We start from the raw sequence: 21196 nt of genomic DNA on the forward strand, positions 1-21196 counted from the left end.
GGACCAGGGGAACAGAACTTTTTGCCAGTTCTTTCCATAATTCAGCAGCTGGGTATATACAGCACTGTGGCAAAAGTTCCCTAGAGCTCAGTGCATCTTAAAGTTTTATCTCCCGTGTCAAGTGGACCCAAGGCTACCGAGCCATTTTCTCTCAATCTCAGTTCAAGTGTTTTTAATTTCATAGGTCAACAAGCAGTGTCAGGGTACAATATGGACCACACAGTGTCCTCAGACGACATATTGATGTTACGCAAAGAGGTGTAAGCTGAAATCATTGCCAACACTTAAAATTACCCAATAGAATCTATGTCCATTACTCTGGTAGAATTGTTTAATCGATCTCTGCAGTACTGGAAAATGCAATCCTCTTTGTATCCCAGAAGACCTGTCTTTAAGCTTACTCCTAAGACATAGATGGTATACAAGTTGTGGCTGCACTCACATTAGTTATCATAGGTCAGGACAGACAATAAACATACATATCACTGTCTATAACCAAAACCTAATAATCATATTTGCAGATCCTGTATTACAGATAGAATGGGGACATGTCTTTCAAAGCATATTCCAAATATTTTCTAAATTGTTAAACAGTGCAGCACCACTGAAGCCTTTGACCAGGAACTGCTTGTAGCCAGCTCTCCACTCAGGCAAGACAACAACAGATTGAAGACAATCTGCTTTCATCCTCCATATTTTCTGCTTTCATTTTCTGTACAGTCAGTCATTTTTGCATTTATTTAATACAGACATTACAGACATTGGAAAAGGCTACTTCTCAAGGAGAGCCCATGTTTCCCTACCGTAAGCACTGACTTGTGGTGTGTGACTTGTCACACTGCTTTATTCCAGAATCAGCTGAAGCATGCCATGGTCTTATATACAGACTAGATATTTGGAAAGCAGAAGCTTGGTTTCCCTTCAAACATGATACTTCGTGATTACTCTTCTGCAGATGCATTAGTTTGCTCATGCTCAAGAAAAAACACAAGTACCAGCTTCTTAAAAAAAGGCATTTCCACAATTACTTCTGGGGTATGTAACAGTCTGGTTGCACACCACACATACCAGGAAAATTTAGCAGTCGATCACTCAAAAAGGGATAAATTATATCACTATAAAATCCTCATCAGCAATTTCTTGAATATCTGCAGTGAAACAAATGCACATACCTTTTGAAATCGTCTCTATTTCTCATGAGAACAAATGCACTTATATTTTATATCCAGGTGATTCAGGCTTCCCCTCTATCTCAGAAACAAAACAAGTGTTTATCTAAAAAAAAATGAGGAAGTTTGCTCCAGTGGTAGTGAAAAATTTCAGTACCTATTTGTCTTTGCTGCAAAATCAGAAGAGAAAATTACAGTAAGCACACAAGATATGGCTAATAAGCAAAGGTAGGAAACTAAAACCCTAAGCTTCTGCAGCTAGATGGATGTTTTCAGATTCATTTGCCTGGAAATAAACTTGTGCTTGTATTTTAATACTGATGCCAAACAATGACAGATACAGCAAATAAATGACAAAGCCTTTGCCTGGCTTTCTTCTTCATACTCACATGCACAGATAAAGACAAGGCAGTTGCAAAGACCTGCCAATTTGCCAATATTTTGCCTCACTTGGACTCATTCTAAACTTACATGACACATTTCAGCTGTAGTGAAGGGCATATGAAATTACAAGTTCTGGAAACAAAAAACTCCATGCTACTTAGAAGCCAATTTTAAATGATTAACGGAGATGAGCAGAAGAGAAGTCATACATCAACTGCCTTCCTCACATGCACCCTGTATAGTTTTGTGGTGGGATCTGCAGAACATCACAAAGGAAAAAAAACACAACCAAATACATATGTAACCAGTCTAATGTAGGCAAAAAATCCCATGTATATAAAGACTATTCACAATGAATATTGAAAGAGAACATGCCCAAATGCAACCAAAGACAGATTTAGAAAATCTGCCATCTTATGTGTTAACATGCAGGGGTATCTATGAACACTATTTTAGCAGCTTCCCCCCCCTAAAGGAAATGAAATACACATCATTCCCTAAAGGAAATGAAATGCCTGCTAGTAGCTCATTTCCCCACAGATACACTATTGAGAGAAGATAAGAATACATGCAATCTAACATATTTCATCTAGTTTGAGGAAACCCCTGTAAACTACATGTAGAAGAGGTCAGTGGGTTACAGATTGGACATGTGAAATTATGGCATTCATCTTTAGCTTCCAATAAAGTTGCAAGTTTAATCAGAAAAATACAGTTCTGTGTGTAGACAACAATACAAAATGAGAACACTAATGATACCACAGATAAAGAAATGCTCACCTCAGTCCCCTATGAAAAAGTTTTATGAATACTGGTTGTTTCTTTTGCTTTCAAGACCTCCAGGAATAATTTGCAGAAGTCTTACCAGCACCAAAAGTAATTCTAACCTATCTGCTATGGTTATCCATTTTTCATTCACATGACTCAGATGCACATATGAAGAGCTCAAGCATAAATAATGTTTTGGTGGATGATGCAAGCAATTGTTATTTTCTAATTGAAACTACAGCTGGCATATTTTATCTTTTTATAAAAATATCATAGATTGTCTAAAAAATTAAAAAGTATTAGAAGTATTAAGTATTAAAAATTTTCATGTATATTTTCAACATATACAACAGTTCAACTCAGTATTCAGCCTACCATTCAGCCATTAATGACACATAAAGCTGAAATATCATTTGTAGGAAGTATTTCAGATGTACTTGAAACATGCAAACACCAGTAAGCATCTCCTTTGTATTAGCCATTCTCCAAAGCAACTCTTATTCCTGGCAATTTGTAAATCCCATCTTGCCTTTACTTACCTGAAAGTCTCATTAGCAGTTAATAAATAAATAAATAAAATTGGCTTTATGCTCTTATATTTAAAGTTAAATGAAAACCTCAAAAAAAAAAACTTCTTAGCTTGTATGAAGAATTTGGTGCTTTTGCAACAAACTGGGAACCAAAATTGCCTTTAAAAATGGACTTAGAGGTGTCTGTGTTTTCAATAGAAAAATGTACAGACTCAACATGAGGATAAAATCTCAGGAGAGTTACATAACTACAGGAGCAAGTGGAAGGGGGTAATTTTCAAAGTGGTAACAGCCTCCACGGCTAGAAGATTAAAGTGAAAGGTGAGATGAAATTCTTAATGTATTTACAGGACACATCCATATAAAGATGCCACAATTGTTATAAAAGATTATATAAGCCAGCTTGTATCAGCATACATTTTTCCTTCATCCATAAAATAAACTTTACAGATGTATCAGCAAACTATTTGAGGATTAGGAAAGGAGGTGCAAAAATCTTTGAATTTAGAATCACTCTTTTCCAAGATTAAAAAAAAACTTCAAAAACTACATATGTTACAGTCATCTTCTACATATTGCCAAAGTCCCACTATTAATTCTGATACTGTCTAGATATCATAATCTAAAATACTTTTTTTTCTTCCTGAGTTATTTACTGTAGGACTACTATTTTGACTTCTGATTTTGTATTTTAAGAAATATGTGAGAGTTCTCAGAAAATTCAGCTTTCACCTTAGGCAATGTTTTTAGGCAATTTTTTACTGCTACTTTAGGTGAGTGATAAAAAAAAAAAAAACCTCAAATGAAAACTACATAGATTCAGGCTTTCAATAATAGAAGAAAGCCTACATGGCTACTATGCTGAACCGAGATGTATAAAATATTTGTCATTCTACAACTGTAGCCCAATGAGGGCTTCTTTCCTAATCCATAATCACCATTCACACATTGTTCTGACAGTCAGCTTTGAACAAATTGACTTCTAGGCTTCTCCAGCAAGAGCTTTAAAGGGCTTTCAGTCTTTGTATTCTTCTTTATTCTCCCACACAGAGAAAATTGCTGAGACACATCAAATACCAGTTTGTTACAGACACTATCGTATTGAACTTGCTTACTCAAACAGGCTTTTTCTATAAAGTACAGAAAACAGAATCATGGCATGTTGGATGACATCTTTGATGCCTGCCACTCCACAATGGGCAACAATGGCTCGTTATCTTGTGTTAGATACACATCCTGTCTGGTGCAATCTATTAACATTTTAACTCTCACTTTTACAAGGGATTAACTTTCACTAAAGAAATGAAAACAGAAACCTTTCAATGAATGAACTCTGTTCTGCATTTCTATTATGAGAATTTAAAATTCAAACATCTAATTTTCTTTTTAAAAAGGTTATCTATCATTCATAAACTATTTCCCAGGTACCCAATTTAAAAAAAAAAAAAAGCAGCATCTGTATATATTTGATACATATTGGCTTTTTTTTTTCTCCCACAACTGTATAAACACAGATTCATTATTCTACTCCATTCACTTTTAGAAAGATTTCCCATTACACAGTTGTTTCTGATAAAAATGCAGTGTCTGATAAAATTACAAAATAATATCTTACCTGAAAAAACTCTTTCAAGGATACATATAATGAAAATTGTAAAGATGACATACATAGATAGACTTGGGTGGACTGCTCGACAGACAAAGAACTGATTGTGAGATCGTACCCAGAGGGTGGTGGTCAACGGCTCATCATCCAGATTGGAGATCAGTGGTGAGTGGTGTCAGTACTGGAACTAATGCTTTTTAACATCTTCATCAGTAACATAGATGTGGGATCAAGTGCACCCTCAGCAAGTTTGTAGATGACACAAAGAGGTGTGGTCTGGCCAACAAGTCCAAGGGATGGAATTCCATTCAGAGAGACAGACAGGCTTAAGCATTAGGCCTGGGAGAACATCATGAGGTTCAAGAAAGCCAAGTGCAAGGTATTGCACCTGGATTATGGGCAACCATGACTATCAGTACAAGCTGGGAGATTTAAAGAAAGAACACAGCCCTGTTAAAAAGGACTGGGAGGTACTGGTGGATGGGAAGTTAGATATGAGCCAGCAATGTGCCCTCACAGCCCAGAAAGCCAATTATGACAAACTCCAGTGGCTACTTAAGTGTAACAGATGGGGAAAACTTATTTATATTAAAAAAAAAAAAAAAAAAAAAAAGTGTATCAATGATCAAGATTAACTTATAAGCATTCCCTTTCTTTCCTGAAACATGCTATAAGAAAGATTAAACTGATGAATCAAGACGAAGCAAAGCAGAAATATAAACAAAATAAAGAGTTTCAGAAGTTTAATTGAAAACTGAAAAAAAAAAAAATGCAAATTGTAACAAAGATCCTCACTTTTTTGCTGGAAGTACCTGCTGCACACGAGGAACAGTCAGCAATTTTCCTCATCTTTCATACATACAGTAATGAGAATAAAGTTCAAGCAATGTTTTAAAATAATTAAACAACAAGTGTACAGGTTACACTGTTTCCAGACCTTTCGTATTTTTATTATTCTACACTGAAAATACTGTACAACTAGCACTTCACCATGCACCTTTTCTTCCAGATGTGAAAATAACTAATTAGTCTGTGAAACATCTGCATGTTTTCAGAAAGGCTTCTTCATGCATCATAATCAAATAAGCAACATAAACAGAAAAATTAAACCGTTTTTATGCATTAGACAACTTTGTGAAGAAAAAATGCTGCAAGAACAACTCTGTCAGTTCATAAAGTGTCAAAGCGTTCAATCATTCAGCGAACAAATGCTTACTAGCCATAAGATTTTAATGAACAAAACCACAGCATGCCTTACTTCTCCTGCAAAATTCCATCATTCTGTTACTCAAGGATTTCATATCATTTTAACCATTTCTCATTGTTTTCCTACCTCTTTCAACCACAACAGAGTTTAAAGTTTAAAAGATTTGGAACTTCAAATGCTGCATATTTTAGTCATTAATTTGGTAACAACCTCTAATCCTATAGCCATTCTGTAGAGATGTAAAAGACTCAGGTTCCACTTTAAAACATTTATTTACTACAAGTGACTGAGAACACATATACCCTAAGGTTTCAGAAATTGAGGCTTACTTCTGTTCTTCTTTGGGCAAATCCTATGACACCTGTGGATGACAGCATTCACAAACTAGGATTCTGTACTTTTCTAGAGTATACGAAATGTTTGTAAACTTCTATGAATCATTTGGTAAATACAGTTTTGGATTTAGGTGAGTTTCAAGTTCATAGTTGATAAATTCTGGTGAATCCTGAACTTTCCAATGGAAGGTTATGCTTATTTTAACTAACAGAGCTTTCACACTGTCTAGTGTGAGACTTTCAGAGATTGCCTATCTTAGCTTTCTCCAAAAATACTATGGCTAGTTGTGGAATCATACTTGGAATTGTAGGACTTCCTACAATTAATCCCCACTGATGGTGGAAGTGGTAATCACGGTGCTGATCTGGAGGGAGGTACCTGAAGGGACTTACTTTTATTACTGCATGATCAATGACAACCTTCCTACTTTCCCTGGAGGACTGCAGGATGACCTAAATGTAATACACATTACTCCTGCTCTACTGGCATCAAAACAAAGGCTTCAGATATCTCTCAGCTCACTTAGAGCTGCCGTAACAGACACATTTCCCAGCCTGGAAGAATCCGAGGAAATACATCTTCTGATATATTGTATGTAGGACAGCCCTAGAACACCTAAGAGGACCAAATGGAAAGCATAGGGGAAGAAAAGGAAGAGGTTTGTGAAGGACAAGTATGAAAGAGTCATAATGATAGAGTACAAAAACAGGAAAAAAATTTAGAAACATGAAATAGGGGTAGAAAATATGCTAGTAAGAAAAAATACTGGCATACTTTGTTTTTTAGAAATGTAATCCCAAACTGTTGTAGGAAAAGGCAAACCAATGATGTTACAGCATTAACAGGCTTCTGTACAGTCAGACGACAAAAACTTAGTAGTCCAGCAGAAAACCAACATCAGGGTTTCTGTCCTAGTATGAAATCACCATGGGGGTGATGTTTGAATAAGCAGTTACACGCTTCTGTAGAGTACAGATTTCTCCCACTGTAGTGACCTGAGTCTATTGATACTTACCCTAACAGAGGAAAGCTAGGTTAAACACTGAAAGAAAAAACCAACTAAGCCAAAGCAAGGAACACCACTCAGAAGATTGAGAGAAGATGAGATAGCAGATATGTGATAAATTCACCATGGAAGTTTCATAAAGAAATAAACTGATCAGGAATTATCACTTGGCTTTGACACCTAAATGCCTCTTAAAAGCTTTTAGTTTCTAGTTCCAAGCTCCAACAAGTTTTAAACAGCAGATAGCTGCCTTTTATACAAAACTTGGATTCTATTATCTTTGTTCACATTATATTACTTCACTGAAAATCTGTTTAATTTACCTAATTTTTCTTCAGTAAGTATGAAAGAAGCTTTAAGTTTATCATTATTTTAAAAACACATTTCATCCTTAATAATAATACATTCTGCAGACAAAACCTTTAACAAAGTCCACAATCCAAAGTTAGAATATTTTCCTAAGAGAAATAATTCTTTTTTCCAGTTTCCTTTTTTTTTTTTTTTAATAGATCCTTGCTAACAAAAATCCCAGCAGAAAGTAAAGCAACATCAGGTCTGTATGGCCTGGGACAAACACTAATCTAGAATTAAAATGGATTATATGACTTATATAATACAGCAAAGAGGACAAAAATAGCTGAATATTTGTCTGTGGCTAAAAGCTTATGAATATATCGCAATTATGTGCTATAAAACATTCGCCTAACCTATATAAGACAAAGAAAACACTTAACATACCTGTATTAGAGAGAGATCCTCGAGTTGCAACCTGAAGAGGTAGTTTCTAGAGTTCAAAAATAAAAGAAAAAAATAGATAAAAATTTCATTAAATTGTTACAAGCATTTAAAAAAGGGTATAATTAATGAATATAAAAGAAAGAAAAAATGAAATCATGACTGGGACTCAGGCTTATTAAGTCTTTGATGGACTGTCATCTAAACACTGCGCTTTGGCTAAAGATTTATGGCAATTTCTTCCATAACTGATTTTCAGCTTGAAAACTATATATGAAGTGGATATTTACACTGCACATATGGATTTCTGGACCATACAGTCCAGTCCTTCATTAGAATTAACTGGATGAAACACAGTTCTTCAGCAGATTCATATTACCAGCATTAATTGTCTAAACAAGAATAAAACAGCATGTAGGTTAGATCTATTTCTCTTAGCAAAACAGGAACCTTAGTTCAGCCACAGATATGTACAGTTTGAAGCAAAGGAACCCATTACAACAAAATCTCTACATAAACCACAAAATCTTATTTTTCATCCTATTTAGAGCCATTCTGCCTTTTCCAAAGTGACTATAGAGTAATCCTTTTAAGGAAAAAAAATTAAAAAAATAAATTTTTGAAAATAGAAAATGTAAACATGACTAATTTTTGTTTATTCACAACAAATGTGTAAGATTATTTTAACAGGTTTCAAAAAATTCATTTGAACAAAGTGAACAAAAATAGATAGTAAAGCAACAATTAAATTTAAACTTTGAATTTAAATATTTGCAACAATTGCAAAGGATCAGCAATATGAAATTGGTAGAGGTATAATTTAAATTGAAATCTGGACATGTTTTTGGACATAACAATTCTGATTCTTTCCAAACAGGCATGAGATATTTCTAATGGGCACAGTCAGTGAGGACCTATATTTTAAATGAGCCTTAGAAAAAGCAGCCAACGCCTAAACAATTAAAAATGTTATTTATTAAATCACATATCTGTGAAACACAACTGCTATCCCAGTCAGCTCCGTTTGTTGCCGGCAGTTCACATGCATCTATATTTATTTATTGAGTCGTATGTGGTCACATATACACATATGGTCTTCTTAAACTGTGTGTGTATAGCAAACAAGGGAAATCAACTCTCCCTTTAAAAAATACTTATATATATTATATATTATATTATATACAAATATATATTTTATATTTATATAAAAATATAAAAATATATAAAAATATTTATATAATATAAAAATATTACTACAATGCCTGTGTTTGAGTCACAAAGAGACTTGAAAACAAAGAAAAGGGTACAGTGTTTACATAGAGAGCTTCATCCTCAAGTGCAAATTAACTTTAAAGACTTCCATTGAAAGTCAGGAAATGATGCATATAGTTTTCTAAACCATCTGTACTATCTCTGTGAAGACAAAAATTACCTGTATATTTTTATCTTGTTCAGATATAGTTAACAAGGAACGTGCATATACTAAGATGGGTTCATACCTCATTGCTTATATGGAATTGCTTCCATCAACCATCATTGATCGTGCTTCTTTCACTAGATATCAAAGCTAAGAAACCTGCTGCTTCATCGCTGTTGCAAATCTTTCTTTCATTTACAGGAGAAGGACAACTTTTTTTCTTCCAGAGAAGTTGAACTGCATCCACAGCAGGTATAAATTGTTTTCTTAACTCAGTGGTATCAGAGTCACATCTCACTCTACAAATAAATGGATTCGCTGTTCTAGGATATATGAGCACAGTCTCATCTCACACTTCTATTTTTCAGGTCAGTACTTCCATACAGTGTCACGTCAGCTCCTATGGGTACTTCGTCTTAAGGTAACTACTGAATCTTTATAACTGATGTGGCATCACAGAACAATGATTGAGGAATATTGTATTAATAATGATGAACTTCTATGGTGCTTCAATATGACATCATTTCAACTTATTAAAAAGTGATCCAAATTGGAAAATAAATAAATAAATAAATAAAAATGCAGTCCTAGTGAAAAAGGAGGGCTGAAAGTCATTGTGTTCCTAAGAAAATGACATTTATGCCCCATGCAGTAGAGCACAATACTTCTCCCAGTAATACACCCAGCAAAATTACAAATATTGATCCAGTAAGTGTTTGAAAGAATAAAATGTCCACGTTCGTGTGAATGAATCAAGAGCCAGAGCTAATTACTGTATATTTCCACATTTTCCAACTGTATGTGGCTGCCAACAACCTATTACATTTTTCAGTTTAGTAAAACCAGTTAAAATAAAAAGAAGGAAATCAAAGTGCAATAAATTGCAAAAGCATTAAAACTTGTAACATGAAGGCAGATTGGGCAAATGGATAGCACAGAGTGAATGTTACAACATTAATAAAGTGAGGACAAATAGCAAATTAGCACTTGGTTTGCAATCAAAACTATTCCTACAAAAACATCTCCACCTCTGTAAAATTACTAAGTCTATATTTATCGCTATACATATAACAGTTTAACATATGAGAACTCATTAGAAAGGGTTATATCTGAGAAAAATCTAAATAAATAAATGTAAGAGTAAAAAAACCACACTGAAAATATGGTACTAATAACTTTGTCAGCCCAAAGGAAAAGCCAGCACTAACTTTCTTGCTATATGCAATCATTAGGCCTCTCATGAGACAGGTCACAGTGATTATTTAGAGATGTTAAGTTTATGCCTGGGATTGCTATTTTCTAATCTGTTTCGATTCATTGTGCAGCATATATACTTCAAAGGCAACAATAGACGTAAAATAAAACTGTTCAAGCACATTTCTGAAGCATAGCTATAGACCTTTTAGCATGCAGGTCCGTCTCTTGTCCAAGTATGGTGGTAATAAAAGTAAGACCAATACAGTTTCACATGTTGGAATTCAACTGATTTTACATTGTCTGTAATTGGTAAATTTGTTTCCATTTTGCATTTAATGAATGAAGAAAATGAAAATGTTACATAAATCTGCAAGGACAAAGACACTATAATGAGAAAAAACCCATAACTGCAAGAAAATATGCGATCCTACATTACTTTAGACCCTCAACAGACAAACTTGCTTTACATTCTCAGTACTGAACAACTTTCCCGGTTGCGCTACCAATCAGAATTGGTTAACCATGAGGCTGCTTAAACTCAATAACAAAGACATCAACTGGCATCAGTGGGAACCTGAATGAAGCACTACAAAAAGCAGTCACTAGTCCCCATGTACTTCAATTTATTGCAGTGAATGCATCCTGCATGACTTCAAGTAAAAGAATAAAATTTATCTGCTGTGTGTTTCATGTTCCAAGTCCATGTCAAAATCAACTGAAAACCCATCCACTATGGAGTGTAAAAAGTGTTAACAATGGTTGTGAAACATAGTACTTTCCTCTTTCAGTGAAACAGCAAGGCATAAAATTTGAACAATAAATACTGTTGTATTAAGCACAGATGTAAATTAAAGGAACATTAAGGTGGCACACACCCCTTAGGAGAAAGTACTATAGGCTCAATTTTTGAAAAAAGCAAAAACAAAATAAACAAAACAAAAAAAAACCAAACAAACAAACAAAAAAAACACCACACAAGCACCCATATTCCTCTGCAATTGAGAGCTCAAGTCAGAAACTCAAGGCACGACCAAACAGATATGGCCAAATCTCCTGGAAATAAAACAGCAAAAAATTCTTTCCTGTGGACATTTGAAGAAATTATTTCACATGAAAGAACAAAATTTAGCATAATTTACTGGAAGGAAAAAAAAAATAATCAAGACTACAGTATAAGCTCCCTCAAAATTAAACACTAAGCAAAAGTCAAAAGTCATTATTTCATAATTGAAAAAGGGAAGCTTTGGGTGAAAGCCAATTCCAGTTCTTCAGTGCAATAAAAGTAGCATTTGGAACTAAATCAATCAGTGGAAAGTAGATAACCTATATCATAAACTTACCATGTAGGTAATTGACTTGGTTTATTAACATATAGAAAAAAAAAAAAAAGCATGAAAGAGTTAAGAATAACATCTCAGAAATAAAAAGAAATCTATATTAAATGACAACAGTAAAATCACAATAACGAAAAGTAAAGTTAAGTTTTATCAATATTCAAAAGGACAAAGGAAGGGTGAGGTTATCATAGACTGACCAGTGGGCACTCAGCTTTGCAAAGAGAATTGGCATAAATTAGGAAAAAATGGTATTATAAACTAAATCAACCCAGTCAACAAGGAACTTAACAAATCTGATTTATTTCTATGATGATTACTTCTCAGAATTAACAAGTCTTATAACAGACACTTCCCTGTTACTCTACACACAGCCTCAGCAAAGCATGCCTTACAGAGGACCAATAACAGTCAGGCACCGCTTCTAGATATTTCATGCCAACTGCTTCTCCAGAAAAAGGAGGAAGGTACCAAGTGCAACTCTGGAGCTCACTTTCCTTCTGAAGTCCCCTCAGGCCATGTCAAACATATTACAGTCTTCTTCTGTCAGCTCAAGCTTCCTTCATACAGCACCTGGGCTCCCAAAGCTGGAAGTGATCACAGTGTATCTGTCACCTGTGCATCTCTTATGCCTTTAGATCACAGCTTTTCTGGTTATTATTCTTTAAATACATACAACTTTGTGAGCTTACTCAGCTCATACTAGTTTTGTTTGAAATATCACCTCAACAAAAACATTAATCAGGTATGTCATAATGGTATATCAAGTCTTTAATACTCTTGTGTTGCAACACTTCAAGTATATGCCTTCTATTTTTATGTTTTGGATGATACCACATACACTATACAGCAGCCTACCACATAAATAGTCATGAATGTTTTCTGTGGTCTTTCACTATTTGAATCTTTAATATCTTAAAGTCTCACTGCTGCTTTCTAGGACTTTCATATCATGGTATCAGATTCTTAGGCAGCAGCTCCCTGCCCTTCATTCCAGTGCCATAAAAGTACACAGAAGGAGGCAAGGTCAGAAAGCACAATCTGTCAGTAAGGTTTAACTACAACAGCTGGATTGAAGACCATTAAAGAAGGAGTAGATAAATGGCACGGGAAGGAAACTGGGAAGGAAAGGAAGGCACAAATTGGTATATCCCATAGCAAGGGTTGTACTACAATTAGCACAGATCAAGCATGTACACATAAAGACAATTACTTCAATTAAAGACAGGAATCTTGAGAACACCTTTCTTTTGATACTATTTCTGAAGATGGTTTACACTGAAATAACAGGGCCTCTGCTAAAAAATCTTCATTTACACCTGCCATATTTCCTTTTGTCTTTTTTCCTAGGTCAACCTCTAGAGCTCTTCTAATGCGGCATCATGTTCGTACAGTAAATAAAATGGCAAAACATTGAAACAGCACAAGAAAACAAATAGTTTTTGCAGGGTTAGAGAAATGTCTAGTCTTACTAGTATTACTTTGCAATCAAGTTATCAGCAGACCTGGATGAAAAAGTGTCATAGTGGAGAAAGACATGAACAGGAGAAGGACAAAGCATTAGCTTTTAAAAATATTTAAAAATCCATTTACAAAGGTAGAAAAGGGAGACAAGGGGAGAAAGACCCTCCTTTTTCAGTAGGATGACAATTTCTCTTAGATTTAACATTAAACCATACCTTAAATTAGATCTAATCAATCAGTGGAAGGACAGACATTGATTACTCTGAACAAAGTGTTAAATGAGCAATAAAACCCAGATGGATGTTCAAAGCATGCAGCAGCTAATTCCTGGTGCCTATATTCTCCCAGTATGCTCAAAGCATCTCATTAACAACAGACTCAGATTCTCCTGCTGGGAGCAGACAACAGTAAGAAGTGAACCTGTACAGTTATTTATTCCTTTATTAGAGATCTGTAAACCACTGTTAATGAATCCCTTAATTTGCCTTTCTGTTATTGTGGCAAGTAGTAGTAATGGTTCAAATTAACGTTCCCAAACACACATCTAATTAAGTGAAAAGGCATACTGTTATAGTCCTTCATCAGCAGGATAAGGAGTGACTGAGGCAATAAGCCACCTCAAGCAAGTGATAAACCTCAAAGCAAGTTTAATTAACTTGAAGGAGAACATACAGGAGAAAGCCACTGCTGTTAAAAAGCTCTGCTTTTTTTTTTTTTTTTTTTTAAAAAAAAAAAAAAAGAAAGAAAAAAGAAAAGAAGAAAAGAAATCTACTTATATATTATTCTATTAAAAAAAAAAAAAAGTTGGATAATAGCTTTAGAACCCATTTTTTATAAGCAAACAAAAGAATTTAAAGTATAGCAAAAACTAGCCAAATTTGAATTGTAAAAACTTTAATAGTGCACTTCATGAATAGCCTCCAGTCAGGCTCTTACCAGCCCACAGTTTTAAGCAGAAGATGCTTGGGAAGAAGAGGGTTACTTTACTCTCACTTTAAACAAATAACCTTCCTTTGGTATAACCTGGTACAGTTTGAATAAAACAATTTTGGAAAAAGAAAAACTAACAACAAAAAAAGAACAGATGGAAAGAAAATGCAACTATTTCGAACCGCAGGATTTCTCCTTTGAACTATTGGGTTTGCGACCAGATTCTAGTTAACTGTTTAACTAAATGCCTGGAAGAATTTTAACACTTTTGGATTTATAATAACTAGAATTGTTAAGTGTTTACTGTGTTGTCAGGGAATAAGGAGAAAGAAGGCAATGCACAATTTGTCAAGACAATTCCGACACTGCTGCATCCTTCCCCCATTTATTTGAGCTTTCCAGGGGGGAAACAAAAAAAACACCACAGGAGATGGAGCAAAGTCTGTATAAAAAAAAGAAAGCAAGCAATTGGGGAACTTCATGATCTCCATGCTTTCTAGCTTCCCAAAAAATAGGATTAATTATCATATTTGATTATATTTGATTATATTATATTAAGTAGGTCCACTAAATAGCACACATAAATGTACACCTGAATATTTTATTAGGATTTATCAGAATAAGATAAACAAATGGCCTTTCATTTCCTTGAGCTTAGTGATGACCTAATGTCCTAAAAGTAATCCTTCGCTGATGCCACTTAATTATAAAAAAAAAAAAAAAAGTGTTTTGATATATGTTTGTTTTTTGAAGAAAACAAATGAGTTCCTGTGAATGTTTCAGATTTTCAGAGAACTCATTTACTTTGTCTGTCAGGTCATACATGATGTAACAAACAATTTCTGCGGCAAAGCTTAGAGAGAGGGTAATTTAGCTATACTCCCATAAAACTCAACATCAAAAGCCAACAGCCACCCTATAATGTACTAACAGTTGTTTTGCATCCATACAAGTGCACAGAGTCTTTTGTTAAACTATTTTATTTCATTTCACTTAAATGTATAATCTCATCCAATTTAACACATACCTATTAGAAGAAACAGTTCATTTTACACTAAATCTAGACCAATTGACATAATACTGAAAAATCTGTCATATTCTCCACATGCTAATTTTAAAACCTAGCAACCAGAATAGAAATAATTCTTCTTCCCCTAATTCAGCTTCAGAAATTGAAGTTTAATCTTTGCTTGTCCTCACCACGTGCTTTGGGCTGCTTCATCAATGTCAGGTAATACAGCTTCCCCTCTATCTCTACACGTCTGTCTCCACCTCCTCCAACCCCATTCCTCCTATTTCTCAAAGCTAACTAAATTAAATTTTCTACACAGGCAAGTTGTGGGAAAAGGTCCCAGGCAATCAGAGCAATGGAAGGTTGTTACTGAGATCCAGGTTAATTCATCCATCATTTTAGAAGACACTCCTCTCCCTCTGAAACCCTCGCCAACAGCACACATATATCTCAGTTTGCACAGCAGGTTGACAGAAGACACAATTATAGGGTTTTAAAAGAAAAGTACTACACATTTGTGCTTCAGATTCAATACGTTATTAAGCAAACGTGTTACACTGGAAGGGGGTTAATGATTGTCAACTCTTTGACATGCAGACAAGTGCAAGCCTACACTAAACACTAGCTCTGCTAGTGTTCTTTTAACATTGAAACAGAAGGTATAATTGAACATTTACTGAACAGCAATATTCAGAAACTAAAGCAGTCACTACTAAAACAAGTTGGACTTCATGATAGGAAAAGCATTTAAGTGTGACCTAGGAGGTCAAGACACCTCCCACGGTTGAAGTACAAGATTCGTGAGAAACTTGAGAGGCGATTAACAAAAATTGACTGCAGTTACTTTATTCTATTGCATTCAGAGAAACATAACTGTGCACACTCTAGAAATAAGCCAGACTGAGCCAGAAAGAACCTTTACTCAGATTGATAATTTCTCTCTAGAATGGGGGTGGAGGAATGGGGGAAATGGGGCAGTTGTTCCAAGTTGTAGGCAATACCGTAGCACAAGGAAAATCCTAGTGCTAGGGTGGGTGGGATGATTGAAATGGTCAGCTAGCATTGGTCCACTTCAGATAGTTTTCAGAGATCTCTATGGGTGGTGGAAGGAAAGTGAAATGAGCCTAAGATACTCCTAATTAATCAACTCAAAACCTGCAGGAGAACTGGACATTTCACAAAACAAAATGGCAGCCAGAGATGTCTCCTGAGAATGGGAAGATAGCTGTGTCCAGGAGAAAAAATTAAGTTTTTTTGCAAAACAGCTGCAGAACATTCACAGACAACCAGAGGATCACCTTTATTTCCCAAAATGAGTAGGCAAGACTAATTTTAGCAATAAAGGATTGCAAATAGCCATCCGGCTAACTGCCTGCTATGGAAAATACTCTTCCTCCCATATATTTAGAGATCTCTATCTCAAGAATAGCTATTTTTCTTCTGTTCATACTGGTAAAATGTGACAAAACTCATTGTTTCTTGACTAAATTACCCATGGCCAACTTGAAATGATTTGGTTTACTGCCAACACTACTGTACAGTTAATACAGCTATTTCCTCCACTAGATGTACCCACTGATGGATTTACAGGCAGTCACTGCGCACAGGCTCAGCCTTTTCTCCCAACACTGATTCCAGTTTTCTTCTGGCAGCTCTTCCCTACATCTCTTCTAAGCATATACAAGCAGAATTATATACACTATTACAGTTTAATTCTCTCAAGAATCTTGTGCAATAGTATCAATCTTTCTCTGTCACTAGTGGAGACAGTTTCTAATGACTCATAGGATCATATCTGCCTTTTTTGCTTAGCCTCCAAAGAGAATCCAGCGTGTATCTCAGCTGGGATCCTCTCCATCTTGCTCATTACATTAAAGAAGTCATAAACCTCTATGGAGGCTATAGAATATGGAAGATAGAAGAGCTCTGGGCTGTGAAAATCATTCTTAATCAGCTCAACTAAAGCAGAAGCCTAGGGGAATAAGTGTGACCCCTCAGTTTTGTTTGGATGCTTGAGATATAATTTGTAATGAGAGTACTTCTGCTGACAATGTAAATCAACTAATATATTAATGCAAGTTTATTTGTATCTTTGCCACGTGCTGCACTACTACTGAATGACTGGGTAACATGTTAAAAGATTACAGACTATCATTTTCACCACTAAAACAGGAAATTTTAATTGGCCTAATCTTAGTGAAATTTCATTTGATGTAGTTACTAGTTTTTGAATACAAAAGTGCTAGTACAAGAACACAAGATAATAAAAAACTTATAATTTCTTGGAATAACTCAAGACAAACGATTCTGCAAATGATATTGCACAGGAAATGAGAAATAAACAGTGCATTCTTCTCACTGTCTTTTATTAGAGCACATTTGCAGCTTAGGACAGAAAATTTCTCACTGCTTTTAGGACATGTAAAGCCGATAAAGTACATGAGGAAGAAACTTGAACTAAAATTTATCCACAGGCCTTAGCACAAATATAATAATGTTAATGCTCTATTCAGATGACTTAGAGTGGAGCATAGATACAAACAATGCTTCAAGGAAGAACTCTGGGAACTCATCACTCAAAAGATAAAGTTACACACACACACACACACTCAGAAATTTATTTCCTCTTCTCAAATTTCGCGAAAATTCATATTTGTAACATCCTTGGAACCATTTGTGACTACAACTGGCTGAAAGCATCACTCCTGAAAAGGAGCCGGAAGCTCTAGATCACATTCTCATGGAGTGGATTCACTCTACACAATCAGGAGGACTCCACGTAAAAGGTACATAATCAGTAACACCAACTCTTACAGTTATGAGCCCGCAGCACCCCAGCAATAGCTTGGGTGCTATCAACTGAATCTGTGACCCCACAACACAGAATGTCATCATACAGTATAGCAAGTGCTTCAAGAATAGTACAATATGTGTGCTAGACACAGAAAGGTTCACCTCTTGCAGGGACAAAAGTTTCTTGCAGTGCATTATACTGCTCTGTCTGGTTCAAACTCATTTTCAATTAGGAAACAAATTGGGAAACAAATATACTCCAATGCTAAATCTAACAAAAAAATGACATGACTAGAACTTCAAAAATTTTGTACGGTAAAACATATTCAAAAGGAAGACTTATTATTTAAGTCAGTTGGTTAAGATCTTTTGCCAAGGAAAATGTTTTACTATAGTTTGGATGCTAAGAGGAAAAAAAAATGGTGTATAAGGACCGACAGTGCTTCCAATGTTGACAGCTAGAACAGCATCATTATTTATCACAGCTTGCAAAGTACCATTCTTACTGTGTAGAAATGATGATTATCACTGACTTCAACACTAATTCTGCAGTCTTCAGCAGATTGTAATTGGCACTGCACTGAATAATTATTAGAATCATCCATGCAAGAGCGATATTGTGTAGCCAAATCATTACAAGTTTCTTGTTATACTAACTTCTGTCACAGTGTCATACAATATCTGTCTTGTTTTACTGTATGCATCCAAAGTTTGCATCCAAAGTTTGAGAGTACCCCAGGATATCCCTCTTAAAAAGGATAAAAGAGTAAGACACTGTGCACTCTTCAATAGCAGGCATTCCATCTTTTAACTTGGGTCAGGAATAAGTTAAATAAACTAACAGTGTTTAGCTGAGTGTGGAAAGGAAGAGAGTCATACAAGAGAAACTTGATGTCAGAATTTGGCTCAGTATTACTTATCAAATAATAAAATCAAATCTGATGCAACATGAAAAGAAAATACATTTCTCACCTTGCTCCAGCAATAAGCTCTTTTTGTCCTGGATCAAATGTTAATTGTGAGAAGTCTACAGCATCTTCTGCTCTGAACACGTGTAACCAAGGGGCAATTTCTAAAACAATGAAGAAAAAATATATTTGTTATTGTAAATATCATAGTTACAGTACATCAGGTCCATTTGCAGATATCGTGGGGCTGTGAGTTCTCACTATGGTCTGCTGAAGAAATATAGAATATTTCCACCACCTTGCCATATAATCTTCACTACAGACTTATAAAATATATCAGGCATTTTTATAACTTGTCTTCCTCAGACCAATGCACTACTACATAAAACACAGGGCAGAAAAGAGGGCAAGCTGCTGAAAATCAACAACAAGCTGTATCTGCATTTCCTATTTTCAAAATTAAACACACATAAATAACCAACTCAGTAACCAGTAGAACACCAGCTTTTTATGTATTTGTACTGCTATTATTTTTGCATCCATATCACTAGTTTGACACAATAGTGTGTTAATATCACCACAGACAAACTTTGTTCTGGAAACATAGTAAGATTCACTTATTTTTATGTAGATGTATTGAAAATATAAATGGTTCTTTAAAGAAAGTGTAGTTGCAAAGAAGTACAACCCTCAGAAGTTTCTCTTAATTTTCACAATATCAAAAGGCTATTTTTAAACATTTTTCTGCAAATCAGTCACATGGAATGTATACAAGAGTAGAAGAAATCTACTTGCATATGACACAATGACCTGCTGAACCATCTATTTAAGGACTATAGTTACAAAAAAGTCAATAAAAAGACCAAGGCTGAGCACATGGTCACGCTATTTGGAACACAGTCAACACCAACCCCCCCGAGAATACTACAGCATTGTCATTTTTGGAACTGATATCCCCAGCTGCAGTTCAGGTTATTAACCCCCATTATAAACTTTCTTCTTAACTCACATGGATATTTTTACTTTTGCAAAAGACTGGATTGAAACAATCCATGTCTTCTTCCTGTTTCTGGATAATTTGTTCTTAATTTAAATATTGAAGTTTTAACACAGGTAGGTCATCCATGCCTACAGAGAGAGCCCAGGAGAAAAATGTTGTTCTGTGCCCAAATTCTCAGCCATTCTCAGCCATTGCAGAGAATCACTGAACATACTGTGTAGAAGCTGCAGCACCATATATTTGGAAAAAAAAAAAAAAAAAAAAAAAAAAAAACAGATGGAACCACACAGTAGAATCACTTGGGTGTCAGAAAACTAACTTCTGCATTTTTAATGACAGCCTGTATGCATCTGGGAAATTACCAGCCTGTAATGTCAGTTTGTAGGCGTTCTGCAGAATTTGTAGCTGTTTCCATCTGTGCTGGATAGGTTATCAAATCAGGTCATTGGAGGGGACAGGGCCACTTATTAAACAACTATGTACAGCTGCCACCAGCTACCACTACAGATGCCGTGTACAGAACCTAGGAGGATTCAGCAGGGAAAAGAATATATATACGCATTAACACATTATAGGCCTGTATAGCTGTATATGCTATATATATATATATATACTATATATACATGCTACATGTATTTATCTATTTATGCTTACACCTTAGAAGGCTGCACAGGAAAGCCCAAAACAGGCATTTCCTTTTGGATACTTGATTTTGCAACCTCAACTATTCAGTGATGCCTTCTGTATGAAATGATCAATACCAAAGTTGTAAAAAGTCAAGAAATCGGGTAGGACATAGATAAAGAAATAGAGATGCAAGTCTTTAAGAAGCTCACTTACTCAGAGCTTTAAAACCAGGCCAGAGGGCAGAGGATGCACCAAAGCTAGAAGAACAACCCTAGGACACGAGTTAATGGCAGAAGTCTCCCAAGGAGACCAAGAAGCAATTCTCTTCCACTCGTCCTGTTGTCTCAGTACGGTAAAATAAAACTTCAAGGTACAGCAAGGAGGTGAACAACTTCATTTCCAGGTTTGGAGCAGGGAGGGCAGAGGTCAGGCAGAGCAAGGCAAGTCAAGGTGAGGGAGCGAGAAGAGAATTTAGGAAATCTCACTGAAATCTGGTTCCCCTCTGCTCCTGCAAACAATAAATTATTTTATCCTTACTTTGTTGCATTCAGCATCGTTCTTGCTTGAGGGAATAAGGTCAGGAAGATCAGATGGCAGCAAGAATTACTTTCTTTTCATCAAAACTCTAAAACCATGCCTTGTTTTCCACAGTAGCATCATGTGTTGCATAGGAGCAAACTTTTATGGGAGAAAACTACACCTCTGTGATATTTTTGCACAGGAAAGCAAGCAAATAACAACAAAAATAGAATCAAAGCCCTTTTAAGTGGGAA

General features: G+C 35.3%; 1 protein-coding gene across 6 annotated transcripts in view; it reads right to left on the reverse strand.

Moving 5' to 3' along the window:
• SEMA5A (semaphorin 5A) overlaps positions 1-21196 on the reverse strand; it is a 313513-nt gene that overhangs the window by 177192 nt on the left and 115125 nt on the right. For all 6 annotated transcript variants that reach the window (XM_048939888.1, XM_048939884.1, XM_048939886.1 and 3 more), the window contains 2 exons: positions 18861-18960; positions 7745-7790 (listed from right to left, as the gene is read on the reverse strand). In XM_048939888.1, coding sequence (XP_048795845.1) covers positions 7745-7790; positions 18861-18960 — 146 coding nt within the window. The remainder of the gene's footprint in view (positions 1-7744; positions 7791-18860; positions 18961-21196) is intronic.

The sequence above is a fragment of the Lagopus muta genome, chromosome 3 (assembly GCF_023343835.1).
Source record: "Lagopus muta isolate bLagMut1 chromosome 3, bLagMut1 primary, whole genome shotgun sequence".
In the NCBI taxonomy this organism is placed as follows: Eukaryota; Metazoa; Chordata; class Aves; order Galliformes; family Phasianidae; genus Lagopus; species Lagopus muta.